Source organism: Chelonia mydas, chromosome 16, assembly GCF_015237465.2.
Source record: "Chelonia mydas isolate rCheMyd1 chromosome 16, rCheMyd1.pri.v2, whole genome shotgun sequence".
In the NCBI taxonomy this organism is placed as follows: domain Eukaryota; kingdom Metazoa; phylum Chordata; order Testudines; family Cheloniidae; genus Chelonia; species Chelonia mydas.
Genome location: NC_057857.1, coordinates 22,151,674 through 22,171,758, shown reverse-complemented (window position 1 = coordinate 22,171,758; position 20,085 = coordinate 22,151,674). Strand labels below are relative to the sequence as shown.

Genomic DNA, 20,085 nt, shown 5'->3' with positions numbered 1-20,085 from the left:
TAAAAATGCAGTTACAATTAATGGGCAATATGAAGCCATTAAGTCCACAATATCCATATTCATGCTTACACATTGCTATTCTTATTATTTGATATTTACCTGTATAACTCATTTGATTATAAATATCCCTGTTCTCCTTGGAAAGTGATATGGCAAACAATGAATCAATGGCCAGAAAAAGACCCAGGCAGTCATATTGCTTAAGCAAAAAGTGTGGCTGGAATTAGAGCTTTGTTAATCTGGGATTTAATAGGTATTGGCTGCCACCAAACATCTTAGTGCAATTGGTATTCACAGAAGAACAGGATGTCCAACAGTAGCTGAAAAATGGAGTGTGAGAGAAACTGTCATGTGTCTGCATCATGTGACTTTCGCCCACATGCTTTGATTGTTGTGTGTTCTATATCCATAACTAATGCCTGCTACTAAAGTTCACCACACACTTATGAGTAGGGTTGGTAGAATTCAGTTTTTTGTATGTAATTTTGATGGATAAGATCTATATTTATAAGCATTTTTTCTATTTTAATTTTTCAGAGTTGGGTGATATTACAGACGTTTCTCATCTTCTCTCCCCCTCTGAACCATCCACTTGTCTCAGTGATCCCATCACATCTCCTGATTCTCTTGTATCTGCTCTCATCCCTCCTCTTACTGTTCTCCTTAGCCTCTGTCTCTCTCCTCTGGCTTTCCCCTCTCATAATTAGGGCCCTACCAAATTCACAGTCCATTTTGCTCAATTTCACTGCCAGAGGGTTTTAAAATTGGTCAGTTTCACGTTTTCAGCTGTGCAGGTGAAGAAGAAGTCTTGTCCCTCCCCAGCCTGGCTGGGGCACTCCCAGGGTTCGGACTCACATCCACAAGCCTCCTCCAGCTGCAGGAACCTTCAGGGCTGCTGCCCAGCCCCAGAGCTTCCTGTAGCAGGGGGAGGCACTCCGAGGTGGGTCTGATCTCCCCCTGAGAGTGAGAGCAGCCGTGCAGGGAAGGACAAGTCCTGTCCCTCCCCAGCCCAGCCAGGATTTGCAGCTAGGAGCCCCTTGGCAGAGATCTCGTAGCAGCATAGGGGAGATCAGATTTCATGGGGAAGGGCTTATTTCACGGTCCATGACACATCTTTCACAGTCGTGAAATTGGTAGGGCCCTTCTCATCATACAAGCATGCTTTAGTCTCTCCTATCTTAAAAACAAACCAAAAACCCCTCATCCTTAACCGTGGTTGCCTCACCAACTACTGCCCCATATCCATTTAGTTTGAGCTCATTTGAACATGCTATTTACAGTCTCCATCTGGAGTTCCTCTCCTCCAGTTCCATTTTAGACCTTCTCCAATCTGTCTTCCACCACTTCCACTCCACTGAAACCACTCTTGCCAAAGCTCAGCACCAGTAGTTCATCCTCATCCTCCTTGCCTGTCAGCTGTCTTTGATGCAGTCAGTTGTGCTATTTTGTCTTCCCTTTGCTTCCATATCTCTGTCGTCTTCTGGTTCTTCTCCTGCTTTTCTAATGGCTCCTTCTGTGTGTCCTTCAGAGGCTCCTCCTCATCCCCCTTGCAACTTTCTGTGTGGATTCCACAGGGATCTGTCCTTCGTTCCATTCTCTTCTCCCTGTAATCTGATCTGAAGACACAAATTCAACTACAGCCCCTTTGGTAAGGATTCAGATCTACCTCTGTGCTCAGACCTGTCTCCATCTGTCCAAATTAAAATCTCAGCTTCTCTCTCTGACATGTCCTTGGGGATGTCTGTCAGATTAAGCCCAGCATGGCTAAAAGAGAGCTCTTAACCATGCCCGCCCCAATCCCTCCACCTCACCAAGCCTTCCTTGCTGCTTGCTTTTTCAATCACTATGGACAACACCATCATACTGCCTGTAACTCAGGCCCGTAACCTGGTCACCATCTTGGACTTAAACCTCTCTCTAGGTTCTCACATACAGTCTGAATCATGCCAATTATTTCTTCATAATATCTCTCACACACAGCTTTACCATTCTATTCACATAGCTAAAATGTTTATCCAGGCTCTCATCATCTTGTGTCTTGTTTATTACTGCAGCAGCCTTCTCTCTGGCCCTGACAAATGCAACCTTGCCACATTCATATTCATTAAGAATGCTGCTGCAAAGATCATTTTCCTAGTCCAGGGGTTCTCAAACTTCATTGCAGCGCGACCCCCTTTGGACTATAAAAATTACTATGCGACCCCAGGAGAGGGGACTGAAGCCTGAGCCAGCCCAAGCCCCTGGTGTGGGGACGGGGCAAAGCCAAAGGGCTTCAGCCCCAGGCAGGGGGCCTGTAACCTGTGTCCCGATGCCCAGGGCTGAAGCCCTTGGGCTTTGGTCCCGGGCCGCAGCAAGTTTAAGCCAGCCCTGGCGACCCCATTAAAATGGGGTCCCGACCCACAGTTTGAAAGCCGCTGTCCTAGTCTGTTGTTTTGACCATGTTGCCCCTCACTTTGAATCACTCCACTGGCTCCACCTTCTCTGTTGAATCAAACATAAGCTACTTATCTTTACGTTCAATGTTCTTCACGACCTATCCCCATCCTACCTATCATCTCTCGAGATGTTGACTTCTTTCTCCAATTGACTCACTGTGGCAGCTTCCATCACCCACTTACTAAATTTTCAAACAAGTATCTTTGTGCCTCCTTCTGTGCTGCTCCACATGCTAGGGAGGATCTCCCTGTAAACCTCTGCAAAACTAACCCATTATCCTCCTTCAACCCCCACCCCCCCTTAAAACTCTCCTTTTCCATTACACTAATGTCTGCATCCCCTGTTGTCTCTTGTCTTATAAGTAGATTGTAAGCTCTTTGGGGAAAGGACTGTCTTTTTGCTTTGTTTCAGAGTAACAGCCGTGTTACTCTGTATTCGCAAAAAGAAAAGGAGTACTTGTGGCACCTTAGAGACTAACCAATTTATTTGAGCATAAGCTTTCGTGAGCTACAGCTCACTTCATCGGATGCTTTGTGTTTTTTACAGTGCCTGGTCCATAGCTTGGGCTCCTAAGCAGTACAGCAATACAAATAATAAATAATAACATATTACCTTTTAAATCTGATCACTATAACCCCCACACTATAACATGTTTAAGTGCTACATTTCTTTTAAATTAGATCCTTCATATTAATAAATTGGTTAGGCAATCCATCACCTAGTTATTTAATTCCAAATTTCTTAGGCTATATCTGTTTTACAGCTTCTTAGAATCTCACTTGTTGGCACCTGGTTTCAGCAGTTCTCATATTATTATTAAATATATTATTCTCCCTAGTCCATTTGTTGATTAATTGTGGAAGATTGAAAGATTGACATGATACAGTTAATTAACTTTTTACAGATTTCAGTTTTTCTATGGTCTGTGACAGGCTGTGCTGGACACATTAATAAATGTCCAGTTTTCTGGAGTAGTGCACCCTTCCTGCTTCCTTTCATTACTTTAGCCAAGGTTCCACTAGATGAGACGTTTACAGTCTTAAGACTTCCTGCCGAGGTTCAGACTTTGTATTTTTGACACTGAAGCTGTCATGTTCTCAAAGCTACTTAATTAGAAACACATTCATTTCAGTGTATACTGGAGAAGGCTGGGACAGCACAGCTAGGCACGCAGGGAAGTTGAGCATTTGTGCAGCTTGCAGCTGGTTTGCACTTGGAGTATAAAATTGTTGGGTATTTCCTTGCTCCTGGAATGCAGTCGTTAGAAAAGAAGCAGTATGTGTAAAGGAAATATCTATTTCCTGAAATTAAAACATGCAAAATGACAAACAAATACCCTCCAATTTGATATTTCCCATGTAAGCCTTGAACTTTAGTGTGTACACCTAGTAATATGGCAAAAGCTGCAACAGAGAGTGGTTTCGAAACACTACTGCTAACTTGTAGACCTCCTAGTGAATCGTGAACCCCAGAATTCTTATTGAGTGAGTTTCTGAGGTGGCAATCTCTCTGGTAAGTGGGAACTCACTGAAAGATACTGCGTTGGGGCAAAATGGGAAAAAACAGGAGTGTTCTTACTGGGGTCCCCAAACTTCATTGATGTGCAATATGCTACTTCATCACTTTAATGAGACCTAGAAATTTTGTTGTAGGATACTGAAAATTCATATATAATGTCTCTTTAAAAGGTAATCAAAAATTTTGGTTGTGTACTGTCCAGGGCAGGGGCTGCCTCTATCTGTGTTAGTATGGCACCTAGCACAATAGGGCAGCAATCCTGATGTGGCCTTTCGGTGCTAAACTAATATGAAGGATTGAGAAGATCAACATACAAATTAATCAAACTATTTGTGTAGTGTTGAAACAAAGCAGTAATACATAAGATTTTAATAGCATCTTCTATTAATGCTTCCAACACTACATTTTTATGAGCTTCTGTCTTTTCTTCATAAGAAGGCACTATAGTGGTTATTTTACAATTCCTTTCACTTTTATTTAAGATTAAAGATGAACTAAACTTTCGTGAATCTACAAGAATTTAATATCCAAAATCAAATTAGTATAATTTTACCCTGTTTTTGTGATAAAATAAGCTGTGTGCCTATGTTGTTGTAGCCATGTTCGTGCCAGGATATTAGACAGACAAGGTGGAGGAGGTAATACATCTTTTATTGGACCAACTTCTGTTGGAGAAATGTATAAACTTTTGAGCTACACAGAGCTCTTCTTCAGGTCTGGGAAAGGTACTCAGAGTGTCACAGCTAAATAGAAGGTGGAACAGATTGTTTAGCATATCTAACACACATTTTAAGGGACGATTCAAGGTGAAGTGGCTCGTGAGCACCCCTGCAGCCAGGGGACAAAAAAGGGGCAGGTTAGTGGGTTACGGATTGTTGTAATAAGCCATAAATCCAGTCTCTTTATTAAGAGCATGATTTTTAGTGTCTAGCAAAGTTATATATTTTAGCTTTCAGGCTTGTCTTTTGAAGGTGATGTGCAGGTTTCCTTTGAGGACGAGGACTGAGAGATCAGATATGGAGTGATTGTTCTGTGAAATGTGTTCACCCACAGGTGATATAGTGTTTGTCTTTTATCATTTTTCTGTGTGAGTTCATTCGAGAGCATAGTGGTCGTCTGGTTGCACCCACATGGTTGTTGTTGGGGCATTTAGTGCCCTGGATGAAGTACATTACATATTGTGGTAGGCATGTGTAGGACCCATGGATCTTGAAAGGTGTGTTGTGAGGGGTATTGATCATTGTAGCAGGGGAGATATATCTGTAGGTTTTGCATCTGTTATGGCAAGGAAGTGACATCTATATTCTGAGCAAATGCAAGAAGCAAAATCTCATCTCTCTAACCACTACATGTGACTTCAAATATGCTGTACAGCTCTACAGAAGGATTTTAGAAAAACTGAGAAACAATTTCCTGCACCTCACATGCTCCAGAAGGGACCACCTCATACAAGAAATCATCATACACCCACACCCTGGAAAGAAAAAATCAGGAAACCTACCTGGAGGTCATGCAAGAAACCCAAAACAACTATCCAAAAAACCTGATGACAGCCATTCAACCAAATACAAAAAGGGGAATAAACTACAACTCTACAATGCACAGAACTTCACCTCTAGGATAAACTGTGGCACCAGGACCCACTACATGGACATTATATAGACCCCAACATCATCAGTTTATCAAAAGTACTCCTCACTGGAGCTGAATGATTCATATTCTCCAAGGGACTGATCTTCTGCCCCGCCAGAGAACCTGATACCATACTAACATGTGGAGAACTAGAAGAATTCTTTCACCAACTCCATCTCAGCGAATTATTTCACAACAACGACTTCATCACCCACAACTACTAGGTCCCCACCAACAATCATCAGAAAAAAGCATGCCCTGACTGGACACCCCACAGTGGATGAAACCACACACTTGATCATTACATTGATTGCTTCATGAAAAAAATTGACTGTGAAAACTTTAACAAACATCACATCCACCACAGGCTCTCCACTGCCGAGAGGACAGCTGTACAGTTCCTAAAATCCAAGCACCAAATAGTGACCAAACAGCAAATAAAGCGGTGATGGGCAGCACCATCATAGTTCTCAACCACGATGACTGCGTTAATGTGGCCAACTGACAACTTTCTGACTCCACCTGCTATAAAGAACTCAGAGATGACTCCACAGCCCAGTTTGCCCAGGAATTTAAGGATATCTTCAAATCCTTCCCCAAACAACTCTAAGAGAAATTCTACAACCTCATCCCTCATAAACCCATCCCAGGAATCTTCTACATGCTTCCCAAGATACACAAATAAGGGAACCTAGGCAGACCCACCATTTCTGGCCATGGCACTCTAACTGAAGAAATATCAGGACTCATAATAGAAACCATCCTCAAACCAATCACCACAATAGAGTCAGCTTCCTCCAAGATACAACTGACTTCCTCCAAAAACTCTGCAATATTAACAGCCTTGCTCAGAATACTGTCCTTGCCACCATAGATGTCATCTCCTTATACACCAACATCCCTCACAATGACAACATCACTGCCTGCCTCAAAATATTTACAAGACAATGGACAAAACTCAGATATCCACCCCAAACATTGCTAAAATCGTCAATTTCATCCTCACCGATAAAAATTGTACAGTCGGCAACAAACACTTTATGGGAAGAGCACTGGGTACTAGGATGTCTCCCCAATATACCAACCTCTTCATGGGCCACCTGAAGGAAAAATTTCTGGACATATGCACCATAAAACCAATGATATACTGAGGTACATCAATAATGTTTTCATCCTCTGGACAAATGACCTAAACTGCCTCATAGATTTCTACCACAATTTTAACAACCATCACCCATCCATCAAACTGTCTCTAAAACACTCCCACACCAGGATCAGCTTCAAAAATGGAACTCTACAGACAACTATAGACAAGAAACCCAGGATCACCACACTTCACAGGTCCAGTAACCACCCAAACGCACCAAGAAATCTGTTATTTACACCCAGGCCCTCAGATACCACAGAATATACTCCAAGGAGAAAGTCTGGGATATGCACCTTAACACACTTAAAACCGCCTTTACCAAACAACGACATTCCACCAGAGACATAGATCACATCATGGAATGGGCCACCCAAATACCCCGACAGAACCTGCTTTAATACAGAAAAAAAACACTCTCTCGCTGCACCCCCACCTTCGTTGCAACTTCCACTCTCCACTGGAAACTATACAGCATATCATTAAACAGTTATAACTCATACTCGATGGGGACTACATCCCAAATGAAATCTTTCCTGAATCTCCTATTCTGGCCTTCAAACAAGCCCCCAACCTCACCAGGCTTATCAGAAGCAAGCTCCCCACAGACCAGGACACACCAACTCAAAGTGGCACCAGACCCTGCCATCATAACAGATGCAAAATCTGCAGACATATCTCCATTGGTACAATGATCAGCACCCCTCCACAGCACACCTTCAAGATCACATGCCTATTACAGCATGTGGTGTACCTCATCCAGTGCATTAAATCTTCCAACACTACTATGTGGGTGAAACCAGACAATTACAATCCTCTTGAATGAATTAATGCAGAAAATGGGTTTAAAAAGGCACTAAGTTTGTTATACCAATGGTTGCTTAGGGCAAAATTCTGCACTTAGATATAGGTGTGTAACTCCCATCAGGCACACAGAATGTTAGCTCTTCGATGAATGAGCTAATTTACTCCATCTTTTGTACTGTGCTGAGCACATTTGTCGGCAGTCAACAAACTGGTTATTATAGGTCCATCAGTGGTTATTAGCCAGGATGGGAAGGGATGGTGTCTCTAGCCGCTGTTTGCCAGAAGCTGGGAATGGGCGACAGGAGATGGATCACTTGGTGATTTCTCTTGTGTTCATTCTCTCTGTGGCACCTGGCATTGGCTACTGTTGGAAGACCAGATACTGGGCTAGATGAACTGGTTTCTGCTGTTTTCTATAATATGGGAGTCTGTATCAGGATCTATTGAATTCAGCAATAAATAAATATTAAAATGCTCTCTTCTTGGCATGCATAGGCCAAAGGATCAAGAGCTTGTCCTATTGCATGGTATATATAAGTAATTTAACCACATAGTGTTTCATATGGGCAAACCTCTCTAAATGACATTATTTGAAGAGTGGATCCACAGATGTCCATGGTGTCATTCTGGGTGTATTCATAATAAAATAATAATATGTTTGGGAGCTTCCCTCCTTTAACTGCTGTTTTTTAGTAATGACAACTTCACCTTGCAAGCTACAGTGGAAAAATTATTAAATTAGAGACAGTGGCTTTCAAATTAATAGATAAGACTTCAAAATAAAAGTGACCTTTTTTGGCTCAAATGAAATGTTGCATCTGGATTTCTATTTTTAAATAAAATTTAATCCTGTATCCGTGTTACCTATATTACAGCTGGCTTTTTAAGTGTATGTTAATAATCCCCAGCATTATCTGAATATAAATGAGCTGTTCGTTTCTCTTCACAGTGCCCCGATGCCCTACCTCATTGGAATACATTTAAGTTTAATGGAGGTAAGTCTCTCCCCTCGTCCCTCAGAGTAGTATGTATTGCTGTGATTTAGGCCCTACTCCTGCAAACACTTACACACATGCTTAACTTTAAGCATGTGATTGAAACTAAACATGTGCCTAAATGTTTGCATCACGGGAGCCTAATTTGGTTGCTTGCACTCTTCTGCCAAACTCGTGAATACACTTTGGGTACTGTTTTCAACCCAGTGGTCAGAGTCCAGCACATCTGCGTGTGCGTGAGAGACACAAGACAGACAGACAGACATGGCGTGAACCCTGTTGTTTCATTTGATCAATTTACTACTATTGAATGTAACTCTATCAGAGTGGATCAGGCTTGATTTTTTAACAACAATATTGACCATCTCTACTTTGCTTTTTAGGCTTTTATAGATTTGATGATCATTAGTTTCTGATGCTCAAGATGATAGGTCCAGAAGCAGGGATCTTACCATCAGTAAGAAAAACCTGGCCTTCTTGCAGGATTTAGGAACATGTAAAACAACTGGAAATAATCCCCAAGCACCATGGACTCTAATTTGCAAGGAACCCATGGAAGCAAATCACCCAACTCCCACTGTTTTCAATAGGGGGTGCAGAACCTAGGGCTCCTTTGAAAATCCTAGCCATAAGGTAATATTTTCAAAAGTGCCTAAATGTCATTTAGATGGTTTTAGAGAGATAAAGTGGATGGAATTAATGTCTTTTATTGAACAGAAGTTGGTGCAATAATAGATATTACCTCATCCACCTTGTCTCTCTAATATCCTGGAACCAGCATAGCTACAACTACACTGCATGCTTAGATTGTTTTGAATATTTGTCCTTAGTACCGTTTAACAGGGCCAATCTGAAAGCCATATGCAGTGGGAGTGGGGAAATATTGCTGCTTGGAAATCAGGGGAAGCTAAACACAGGTTAGCATTTTCAAGTTAGTAGCAGTGGCTGATGCTCAACACCTTTGACAATCAGTCCACTTAGGTGTCTAACTTTAAACACCAGAGTTAAAAATTTGGACTATACTGTGTACGGTATCTTACAACATACAATCACTTAGTCATACACCTCATAAAATAGTGTGTAATACAATAACATTTGGAACCTACATCAAAAACCGGTAACTTTGCCATACAGACGGCTGTCTCTTTTGGGTATATGACAGCAATAATCATCCAGGCTACTGTCCTGCTAAGAGCCTAAACCCCCAGACTATGCCATTATATATATGTTGTTCCAGTCATATTGTGCAAAAAGCAGCTTCTGGGCAATTTTTCTGTGTTGCATTAAGCAGAAAAAATCAAACAAATGCTACGTTTTAAGAATGTTTAATAGAATCATAGAATGTCAGGGTTGGAAGGGACCTCAGGAGGTCATCTAGTCCAACCCCCTGCTCAAAGCAGGACCAATCCCCAACTAATGTTCGCTTGAAAGTAGCAAACTATTATCTGGGCTCTGAACTCAGTCTCCCCAATTGATAAACAACTTGAATTAAGAACATAAGAACAGCCATACTGGGTCAGACCAAAGGTCCGTCTAGCCCAGTATCCTGTCTTCCAACAGCGGCCAATGCCAGGTGCCCCAGAGGTAAGCATCAAGTGATCCATCCCCTGTCAGCCATTCCCAGCTTCTGGCAAACAGAGGCCAGGGACACCATCCTGGCTAATAGCCATTGATGGACCTATCCTTCACGAATTTATCTAGTTCTTTTTTAAACCCTATAATGGTCTTGGCCTTCACAACATCCTCTGGCAAGGAGTTCCACAGGTTGACTGTGCGTTGTGTGAAAAAATACTTCCTTTTGTTTGTTTTAAACCTGCTGCCTATTAATTTCATTTGGTTATGAAATTACCAAATTACCCTGGTTCTTGTGTAATGAGAAGGAGTAAATGATACTTCCTTATTTACTTTCTCCACACCAGTCATGATTTTATACACCTCTATCATATCCCCCCTCAGTCATCTCTTTTCCAAGCTGAAAAGTCCCAGTCTTATTAATCTCTCCTCATACAGCAGCCGTGCCATGTCCTTAATCATTTTTATTGCCCTTTTCTGAACCTTTTCCAAGTCCAGAATATCTCTTTTGAGATGAGGTGACCACATCTACATGCAGTGTTCAAGATGTGGGCATACCATGGATTTTTATAGAGGCAATATGGTATTTTGTGTCTTCTTATCTATCCCTTCCTTAACGATTCCCAATATTCTGTTCGCTTTTTTGACTGCCGCTGCACATCGAGTGGATGTTTTCAGAGAACTATCCACAATCACTCCAAGGTCTCTTTCTTGAGTGGTAACAGCTAATTTAGATCCCATCATTTTATATGTATAGTTGGGATTATGTTTCCCAATGTGCATTACTTTGAATTTATCAACATTGAATTTCATCTGCCATTTTGTTGCCCAGTCACCCCGTTCTGAGAGATCCTTTTGTAGCTCTTCACAGTCTGCCTAAGACTTAACTATCTTGAATAGTTTTTGTATCATCTGCAAATGTTGCCACCTCACTGTTTACCTCTTTTTCCAGATCGTTTATGAATATGTTAAATAGGACTGGTCCCAGTACAGACCCCTGGGGGACACCACTATTTACCTCTCTCCATTCTGAAAACTGACCATTTATTCCTACTCTTTGTTTCCTATCTTTTAACCAGTTACCAATCCATGAGAGAACCTTCCCTCTTATCCCATGACTGCTTACTTTGCTTAAGAGCCTTTGGTGAGGGACTTTGTCAAAGGTTTTCTGAAAATCTAAATATACTATTATCAACTGGATCCCCCTGGTCCACATGCTTGTTGATCCCCTCAAAGAATTCTAGTAGATTGGTGAAGCATAATTTCCCTTTATAAAAACCATGTTGACTATTCCCCAACAAATTACGTTCATCTATGACAATTTTGTTCTTTACGATAGTTTCAACCAGTTTGCCCGGTACTGAAGTCAGGCCTGTAGTTGCCAGGGTCTCCTATGGACCCCTTTTTTAAAATTGGCATCACATTAGCTATCCTCCAGTCATTTGGTCCAGAAGCTGATTTAAATGATAGGTTACAGATGACAGTTAGTAGTCCTGCAATTTCACATTTGAGTTCCTTCAGAACTCTTGGGTGAATACCATCCAAATTGGGAATCTAAAACAGTGAGTTTGGTCACTGGCTTACTAGGGTACTGTTTTTATTTTGTTTGTGTTTTTACAGTGGTAAGATGCAGTACTGTACCTTTTTAAATGGAAAATACTGAAGCTCTAGGCTACTGGGATTATAGGATTTTATATAACTTGTAGGTATATTTGTACTGTATTCTGCTGTTTTTGGCTACCAGTTGGTTAGATATTAACAACACACTATGCAGCACTGTTAAGGGGATGATTATGTTGTTTTTAGTTTGGCCTGTGCCACTGTCTAGTATGGTGTAAAACAATACACAACAGTACATTCATGATTTTAATAGATATTAAACTTAATATGATTCAAATATGGTTTGGAAGACTTAATTCTAAACCCCACAAGTACAAATAATACATGAATTATTGTGTTAAAACCTCTTTTTAGATAAAGATCCGCACTTCAACTCTTGTCCCATATGTAATCCCTCTTGGGATATGGGAACTTACATCAAACTGAGTGTGGTGAGCCCTTTCCTAAAGGAGGTTAACAAGTTTGTATCTTGCACAGTAGGATAGCAGAAATTCGCAATGAGCCAGCATGGTCTGGTGAACTGGGCATGTGGCTGGAAACCAAGAACTCAGGAGTTCAGATCCTAGTTCATTAAGCAAGTCACTTAATCTCTCTGTCTTACTTTTCCCATCTTTAAGATGGGGATAATAAATTTGTGTTGTGAAGTTAATATGTGCACAGTGATTTAAAGACAAACAGCGCTATGCAGGCACTAAGTATCATTGTACTTACTACATCAGAGCCTTTTAACTGTCTATTCTTTCCCCACTCTCCCAATTACAAAGATGGAATCACCTCTCCAAAGCCATTTTTGTGAGTCTGAAAACTTTCCAACATGTAAATGTTGTGTTTCTGTTGTAGTTCATAGTCTCTTCCTTGTTTCTAGAGAAGATTTATTAACTCTGTTATCTTACAGTTTTGTGGTAGCTCTAGTGGGAAAGGGGTTGTACTATAGGCTTCCTTGTTAATTCATGTGTCTGTGTCATTTCCAAGAATGGTTAAGGCTAAGGAGGGATAAAAAGATACAAAGAATGGATCAATGGGAGAATGCATTGTACACTTCAGTCTTACGAAGGGCAATCTGTTTTTTCCTCTTCTAGTAGAGATGATCGTATGTCATTAAAGAACATATGATTTTATACTTTTGGTCAACTAGAACAATATTCTCCCGCTTGTGGCACCTTAGAGACTAACCAATTTATTTGAGCATAAGCTTTCGTGAGCTACAGCTCACTTCATCGGATGCATACTGTGGAAAATACAGAAGACGTTTTTATACACACAAACCATGAAAAAATGGGTGATTATCACTACAAAAGGTTTTCTCTCCCCCCACCCCACTCTCCTGCTGGTAATAGCTTATGTAAAGTGATCACTCTCCTTACAATGTGTATGATAATCAAGGTGGCCCACTTTACATAAGCTATTATGTAGTGATCACTTTACATAAGCTATTACCAGCAGGAGAGCGGGGTGGGGGGGAGAGAAAACCTTTTGTAGTGATAACCACCCATTTTTTCATGGTTTGTGTGTATAAAAACGTCTTCTGTATTTTCCACAGTATGCATCCGATGAAGTGAGTGTAGCTCACGAAAGCTTATGCTCAAATAAATTGGTTAGTCTCTAAGGTGCCACAAGTACTCCTTTTCTTTTTGCAAATACAGACTAACACAGCTGTTACTCTGAATTCTCCCTCTTGTCATTATTCTTCTTCCTATGTAGCCTTTCTTCCGGAGAAGACAGACAGTATGTGCAAATGCTTGTTTCCTCCTGGCTTCATATTGTAACAAATATTACGTTGACTGACCAAATCAGAATAGTGGTGAAGAATAATGCATGGTGTTAAGGTGAAAACTGATTTGTTTGCCTAACCTATGCAAATGTGACTTACACTCTAGATTTATATCACAGTGGGTTTCAGATAATACATGCTCAGGTACTTAGATGCTAAAACGTTGGAGACACGTAAATACCTAGACAGATAACTTAGCATCTATTGTTCTATGCTTTTTTTGTATAGCACAAGAACTTTTCTGCCCCACACCAGTGTCAGACATTTACCTTACTTCGGCTTTTTAAAATATTATTCTCTACTTTTAAAAAATAATTCAATCCCAAAGTTTTTTGACTGATTCGTTTAGCCCTGGGGTGGTTAAAGAAGAGGTAATATTAACTACCTGCATATTGGAGGTTCCTTCCTCAAAATGCCTTTGGACATCTGAGTAGCACCACTTTTCCCCAGACTGTGTTTATGCCTCATCCCAACCCTCCTGTCTTACAGTCCTTCCAAACACCATATCAGAAGGCCCAAAATAGAAAAATCTCTTGGGTAAGCTGTATGGGTAAACATAGTGTTTAGCAGTATGTATCCAGTATGGTTTTTTGATAAACCATAGCTTCTGGAACACAGACACATTGGTGAAGTGTTGCTATGCAAAGTGCCATGTAAAATTAAAAACAAATAAACAAACAAAATGCCTGTCGTTCATCTGTACTAAAAGATCATTTTTTTGTGTCTTGGATATCTTTGCCTTTGCCATTTTGCTGGGGCTATTTGATTTAATATTTATTGGTAAGAAAACCATAATTTGTCTGCACCCTGGCACGGGAAGATTAGGCTTTGGTCAAATTAGCGAGATTATTACTGTAGTTTTCCTGTTAGCTTGTTTCTAAAGCTGAAAGCCTGTTACTTTTTTGTACACAGAAAAATATATTGAATCTTACAACCATGTTAGAGCAATATGTTAGCATCAGAAGATTCACTCATGTTCTTAACAGTTGTGTATTGTTTAAGATTTGCTATTTGACAGTGTTTCAAAAGTAAAATAATGTTAAAGCATAATTAAAAGGATATTCTAATTGTCCAATATATATAGATCAGTAGAAAATGTTTGATTAAATTAATATATAAATTACAGCCAAGAGGTCTTCCAAAGTGCTTGACACACACAAAGATTCTGGTTCCAGGATGAGAAGAGCCTAAGGCCCCTGATCCTGAAGTCAGATCCAAGCAGGTGGGATGCCTGTGCCTATATGGAGTCCCATGGAAGAAACTGGGGTTCTCCATGTACTCAAATTTCTGCCCCAGACAGCTTAAATTCCAGGATCAGGGCATTCCTACATACATTTTTCCAAATTGTGTTTTAGTGGGAGCCTAAATATGGAAACATCTCTATGGAGAAAAAAGTAGCTAAAGCGTGGTTAACTTGGAGATAAGAAGTGAATAATTTATTTGCTTTGTCTTTAGGGTCTTTTCTTTAGAAATCATGACTCTGGTGCTACAGTTCTCAAAATGGTTCCCTCTAAAAGAATTATTGGATTAATGTGAAGACTTTTTTTCTTTATCATACACCGTCTTTTCTGTTTCCATAAAAAGAATAAGGAGTACTTGTGGCACCTTAGAGACTAACAAATTTATTTGGGCATAAGCTTTTGTGGCGAAAGCCCACTTCGTCAGATGCATGCAGTGGAAAATACAGTAGGAAGATGTATATATACAGAGAACATGAAAAAATGGGTGTTGCCATACCAACTCTAACAAGACTAATCAATTAAGGTGGGCTATTATCAGCAGGAGAAAAAAACTTTTGTAGTGATAATCAGGAACGCTCATTTCAAACAGTTGACAAGAAGGTGTGAGTAACAGTAGGGGAAAAATTAGCATGGGGAAATAGTTTTTGCTTTGTGTAATGACCCATCCACTCCCAGTCTTTACTCAAGCTTAATTTAATGGTGTCCAGTTTGCAAATTAATTCCAGTTCTGCAGTTTCTCGTTGGAGTCTGTTTTTGAAGTTTTTTTGTTGAAGAATTGCCGCTTTTAAGTTAAAGTGTTCTCCGACTGGTTTTTGAATGTTATAATTCTTGACGTCTGATTTGTGTCCATTTATTCTTTTGCGTAGAGACTGTCCGGTTTGGCCAATATACATGGCAGGGCGGCATTGCTGGCACATGATGGCATATATCACATTGGTAGATGTGCAGGTGAATGAGCCTCTGATGGTGTGTCTGATGTGATTCGGTCCTTTGATGGTGCCCCTTGAATAGATAAGTGGACAGAGTTGGCAACGGGCTTTGTTGCAAGGATAGGTTCCTGGGTTAGTGTTTTGTGGTGTGGTTGCTGCTGAGTATTTGCTTCAGATTGTGGGGCTGTCTGTAAGCGAGGACTGGCCTGTCTCACAAGATCTGTGAGAGTGAGGGATTGTCCTTCAGGATAGGTTTTAGATCCTTGATGATGCGCTGGAGAGGTTTTGGTTGGGGTCTGAAGGTGATGGCTAGTGGCGTTCTGTTACTTTCTTTGTTGGGCCTGTCCTGTAGTAGGTGACTTCTGAGTATTCTGGCTCTGTCAACTGCAGAACTGGAATTAATTTGCAAACTGGACACCATTAAATTAGGCTTGAATAAAGACTGGGAGTAGTTGGATCATTATCATGACAAAAGTTTTATTTCTCCTGCTGATAATACCCCACCTTAATTGATTAATGTTATTAGAGTTGGTATGTCAGAACCCATTTTTTCATGTTCTCTCTCTCTCTCTCTCTCTCTCTATATCTTCCTACTGTATTTTCCACTGCATGCATCTAATTAAGTGGGCTTTAGCCCACGAAAGCTTATGCCCAAATAAATTTGTTAGTCTCTAAGGTGCCATAAGTACTCGTTGTTCTTTTTTGATACAGACTAACACGGCTACCACTCTGAAATCTATTTCCACAGACCTTTCCAAACAATTGTGCACCTTAGAGTTAGCTGTGAGTTTCTGGTGTTCCATGGAGTCTATATAGAGGCCGCAGCTATTTTAATGAAAAATGGCAAATTTTTCTTATGATTAAAATATCAAATGTATCCATTGACTGTTAAGTCTAATTTGGTGTGACTGAAATGTTCTCCAGTAAGATAAGATAATCTCCTGTGGTAGGTCAGAGGGCACCAGCTGATTTATGAGGGAAAATCCTGGTAGAAAATATGGAACTGTGTGGTGCTCTTAATTTTTCAGTCTTTCTATCATCACCTAGTTAGTCATTCTATATAAGATTTCCATTTAGCAATCCATAAAGTGACTTCAAAGAAGACTAAAAGTTTATAAGCTGTTATATAAGCAAGGCTTGGACTATTACATGAATAATGAGGCACGCTTATGGTACTAATCGAATTCATATTAGATAAAGATAAGTATTTAGTACTGATAAATAGAAGTGAGATAAGATAATGAAACCATCTCAAATTAACTCGTTCCTTCAATCTTCCACTTTTGTTACTACCCCTATATTAAACGCTATTTCAGAGTACACATTATTTTAAGTTAATCTTTGTGTTATGAGCAGTGCTAAACTTAGTTGGCAACCTCGCTATGTTTTGTCATAGTAAGTGATTGGTTCAGCAACTGTTTTTGTAGTTTAAACGATTAGTGCGATGGTGCTGATTGAAGAGGAATGCCCTTGACCTAGTAGGATATCTATTGGGATTTAAGTACATGTGGTTTTGTTTAACTGTTTTGGGATATTCCTTTGTAGCTGTCAGATATTCAGTACAATCTTGTTGACAGTACAATCTTCCATTCACCGCTTACCACAGTCATAGCCTTTGTGTAAATATGCAATAATGCATGCCACTGTGATGCTGGATTCAGGGCATGAAACTATCATCCCAGCCATTGTATAAAGAAAGGACATAGTGTACCTTTAAGAAACTGAAACTCTCATTGCTTAGGCATCTTTTATCTATGGCTATAAATATATTTTAGATCAGTCAAATTCACTGACATGTTTTTGTGTACAAAATATTACAATCAAATATGTCAGCAAGGAAAACGTTTCTCTCTTTTATTGTACTTAAGCATGAGGAACAGTTCCTCATGATCAAAATCCAGTATCTGTGACAACTATGTCTACTTCCACTGAGATGAACTTTTGTTTATCTCAGTGGAAGTAGACATGGTTGTCATAGGATAACTTTCAGGTTCTTCTTTAAAATCTTTAGTCTAGCTGGACCCAGTAAACTCTGATAAGAGTTGTATAGAATGATAGTCTCTGGACCTTCCCTATGTACCCAGCTTTCAGTTGCACTCACACACCCATTCTGTAAGTACCTATGAAATCTTTGCCATTAGCCATTGAGGTTTTTCAGTAGTAGTGATAATGGTGTATTTTTGCATTTGTAATGTTAGCTGGGATAATCTTTAGTGCTTCATAAAGGGTTTAACTTGTGAACTTGATTAGTGCATTACCAAGCTGTGGCTTTTTTACATATAACTTTGGAAATAGTTTTGAAATTTTATAATAAGGAAATACCAGACACATGGGAACATGAAAAAGCATTCTTTAATTCAAGACTTAAAGAAATAAAACAGCCAATTTTTGGATATGCAGATATTTTGACTGGAAAGCATTCATGTTTATTGTTTTAGAGGAAGAGATGAAATACACCCTAAATCAAGGGTTTTCAAACTTCATTGCACTGCAACACCCTTCTGACAATAAAAATTACTACACAACCCCAGGAGGGAGGATCGAAGCCTGAGCCCACCCAAGCCCCATCGCCCCAGGCAGGGGTCCAAAGCCAAAATCCTAAGGCTTCAGCCCCAGGCAGGAAGCCTGTAACTTGAGCCTTGCTGCTCAGGGCTTCAGCTTTGGCCCCGGGCAATGGGGCTCGGGCTTCAACCCCGGGATCCAGTAAGTCTAAGTCAGCTTTGGTGACTCCATTAAAACGGGGTCCCGACCCACTTTGAGGCCCCAACCCACAGTTTGAGAACCACTGCCCTAAATGCATGAAAAGTTATTTTTAAAATGGTCTATCATTGAAAAATGACTTTGGATTTAAAAAGAGATTCTGGATATGTTTTTATATGAAGTTTTTAGGAGAGATCTTTATTAATTTCAACCCAAAAAACTTTTCAGTAACTGCAGAAAGAAACCTTTTCCTCTCTTGCCCAATAGTATTGGATCACATCAGCACTAGTGATTTTTGTCATTCAGTTAGCAGCAGCAGCTGCTTGTGATAAGGATCTTGAGAATCACCTGTGTAGGATCAGGGCTACTGCACATCAAGGTTAGGAGATTGGCGGAAGAGTGGAAGATGCATAGGAGGGGGTAGTAGGCCACCTGCTGTGCCAGGATCAAAGGGTTGAAAGGTCAGAGGGTACATTTAGCTTAACCATATCTGCCTGTTGAATAGCTATTTCAGATTGTAAATCTAAGGGTGATTTCATTAAGTCCTTCTGGCTGCTGTTGGGGCATGAAATAATAAAATTTTATATCCGTTGCTTTTCCTGCTTCTGGTAGCCAGATTGACACATTGTTGTCTGCAGTATTGTGGTGTTCTTTGGTAAATAAACTGTAAACATTAATTGTCAGTGATGTAGACAAGTCATAAAGCAAACAGATCTTAGACTAATTCTTGTGAATGATATTTTGCATTCTAAGAAAGTACATAAAATGATGATAGAAAAATGTATTATTTTTGTTTGGTAAACTTTTTGAACATTTGTTTTTTTAATAAGAAAATATGTTTTCTGTCTCATATCTCCCACCGCAGTATTTGTAATATGCCCATCTCCTTTGTATCTGATCATGAAGAGCTACTGTAAAGTTAAACTTGTCTCAAACTTTAAATTGTTTTTAAAAAAGCTAAAAATCTTAAGACCAAGAGAGAGATGTTTCCACTGTTTTTTTTAAATCTAGTGACAATAGTTCATGTTATACAAATAGAATTTTTTATTTGAAACTCAAATGTAGTAGTAAGCACCTGAAAATGAAACGAACTACAAATACAAGTGTAACTGAGTACATTGTTCAAGTCATAGGAAAGGCAAAAAGTAAACAAAGAGCATAAACAGTGAAACATAAACTTGATTTAATATTTTCTTTCGCATTTAATAACATAAGCTGTTAGTAATGATGAAGAAGTTTGTTTACATGTGATTAATTATTGCCCTTTTGCCTCACTCAGGCTCTCTTGCCTTTTTTATGCTTCTCTATTGAGTATAGTTTCTCAGTGTTTTTGCAGACTTTTACATAAAATAATTTAATGATTTCAAGTGTTCAGATGCTCATGAGCAGGACAAATCACACTAACTGCTGCTTATTTACTGGCCTGGTGTTTAAGGCCCCCTGGAGTTTGTTTCAGAAGTTAAGAGATTTTCACAGTAAAGGTGCCATTTCTGAAATTTAAAGTGCTCTTTTCACCAGGAGATAAGTTCACTCTGATTAAGTCAGTAATTCTTACTAAGCCATGTTTATGGAGGCCATAAACAATGGGTTCAGTGTGCTTGTTAAACTGGGTTTCCATACCTCTCCACTCTTTAAAAAGTAGCATTTAAAATAAAAGGCAGGTGGAGATGTTAGTCTGTCTTGCCGTATTTTATTATGAATGAATGATGGCTACCGGGAA

At 39.8% G+C, this 20,085-nt stretch overlaps 1 protein-coding gene across 15 annotated transcripts in view; it reads left to right on the top strand.

Annotated features, from left to right (window-relative positions):
• DENND1A (DENN domain containing 1A) overlaps nucleotides 1-20,085 on the top strand; it is a 372,477-nt gene that overhangs the window by 216,965 nt on the left and 135,427 nt on the right. For all 15 annotated transcript variants that reach the window (XM_043530795.1, XM_043530794.1, XM_037879472.2 and 12 more), the window contains exon 11: nucleotides 8,487-8,532. In XM_043530795.1, the coding sequence (XP_043386730.1) occupies nucleotides 8,487-8,532 (46 nt within the window). The remainder of the gene's footprint in view (nucleotides 1-8,486; nucleotides 8,533-20,085) is intronic.